The following is a 1449-nucleotide window of genomic DNA, read 5'->3' as shown; positions in this document are numbered from 1 at the left end:
CCCTACATTATACTAAGTACAGAGTTGAAACAACCAAACCAGCAATTGGTAAGGACCTGATCCTGCCTCCACTGAACCACTTGGCCAGGATCCTCCTGGCTACTATGGAGCATGGGATTGCATCTGTACAGCAAGACCTGCAAAACCTCTACAACTCACAATAGTACCTGCTGGGGGCCCAATCCTGCAAACATTTGTCCAGGATCAGTAGTTTCAGCAGAGTCCAAACAGATCCCTCAAAACACGACTGCCCTGGCAATAGTAAGAGTCTCAGCATCTAATGCCTACTCTTAAACGTTAAAAGAACAACTACTTTGGTTCCTCCCATCATGCTTGAGCGAACAGTGCCATAAATTCTTCAAAAAACAGTAATTAGAAACATTAGCCTTTGTGGATCTAAGTGACCAACTATCTGAGTGACAAAGGGCTTTTAAATTAAATGATATAATCAATCTGAAACATGACCAAGAAAGCTTATATGATTAAATCAGACATCAGTGCTATTAACGCTATTAATTAATATTCATGCCATTTAGCACCAGAAAAATGTGCATTTTCAGATTTATTTGTTAATAGGAAATAATTCCCACCAACATGATGAGGAATAAAATATGGTAACATTTCCTGATCACCCGAGAACCTCACCCTCTGAAAGCCAAAACCTGAGCATCTGTACACACATAAGGCAAACGTATGAAGAGCTTCAACAGAAATTTTAGTTGGTTTTGCATACTTGGCACAATTTGTTTTTTTCAAAATGCACTGGAATGAAGGAATCTGAAGGAGAGTTAAACACTGCCTTCTGCTAATTTATATAGCATCAATGTTTTCTTCCAACAGCCAAGCTTCCTATGGCTTGCATCCTATGGGGTTTTTACCTTAAAGCCACCATACCTGTATCTTTTGTTATCCACTGGCACAATATCCATAGCAATGTAATACTGCTGATGCGGGTCTAAACCTGAGATCTTCACTCTCATTGCGGGAAACATCCGCCTGAACATGGAAAGAGAGAGGTCATTTTTAATATGAAACAGACTGGGGAATGGTTGTTTAGGAAAAGTCACCGGTTCGTGGGATTTTTCGCGTTCTTCCTTTTAGCCTACGGAGTCCTTTTGGACGATTATGGTTACACAGCCATGAAATGGCCCATTCGATATGTCAAAACAGATTTCTAAAGTGCATTTACTCGAACAATGCTTCGTATGTTTTGGGATACGCTTTGGGACTACAGCTATTACCACATCATTTCGACTTTATTGTTAGACAGTAAATCATTTGGTCCTGAGGCTTTACTTGAGCAACACACGCATTTAAAGCCGATCCTAGCTAGAAACGCATTTCTGGAGATGTGCGATCCTCCACCCGGGAAGACCGATACTCACAGAAATGCAAACTGCCCCGGCAGTTTTCAACTGACAGCAGCAAATGGTGGCATCGTTTCCGCAG

General features: G+C 41.2%; 1 protein-coding gene across 1 annotated transcript in view; it reads right to left on the bottom strand.

Annotated features, from left to right (window-relative positions):
• Positions 1-996, bottom strand: part of LOC104516413 (T-box transcription factor TBX18-like) — a gene marked incomplete at both ends in the record, with an annotated part of 10873 nt that extends 9877 nt beyond the window's left edge. Inside the window, 1 exon segment of the mRNA XM_010160727.1 lies at positions 895-996. Within this exon segment, the coding sequence (XP_010159029.1) occupies positions 895-996 (102 nt within the window).
• Positions 997-1449: the final 453 nt, after the last annotated feature.

This window comes from Eurypyga helias, unplaced genomic scaffold (genome assembly GCF_000690775.1).
Source record: "Eurypyga helias isolate BGI_N326 unplaced genomic scaffold, ASM69077v1 scaffold20341, whole genome shotgun sequence".
NCBI classification, from domain to species: domain Eukaryota; kingdom Metazoa; phylum Chordata; class Aves; order Eurypygiformes; family Eurypygidae; genus Eurypyga; species Eurypyga helias.
This window is presented reverse-complemented; position numbering and strand designations above follow the sequence as displayed.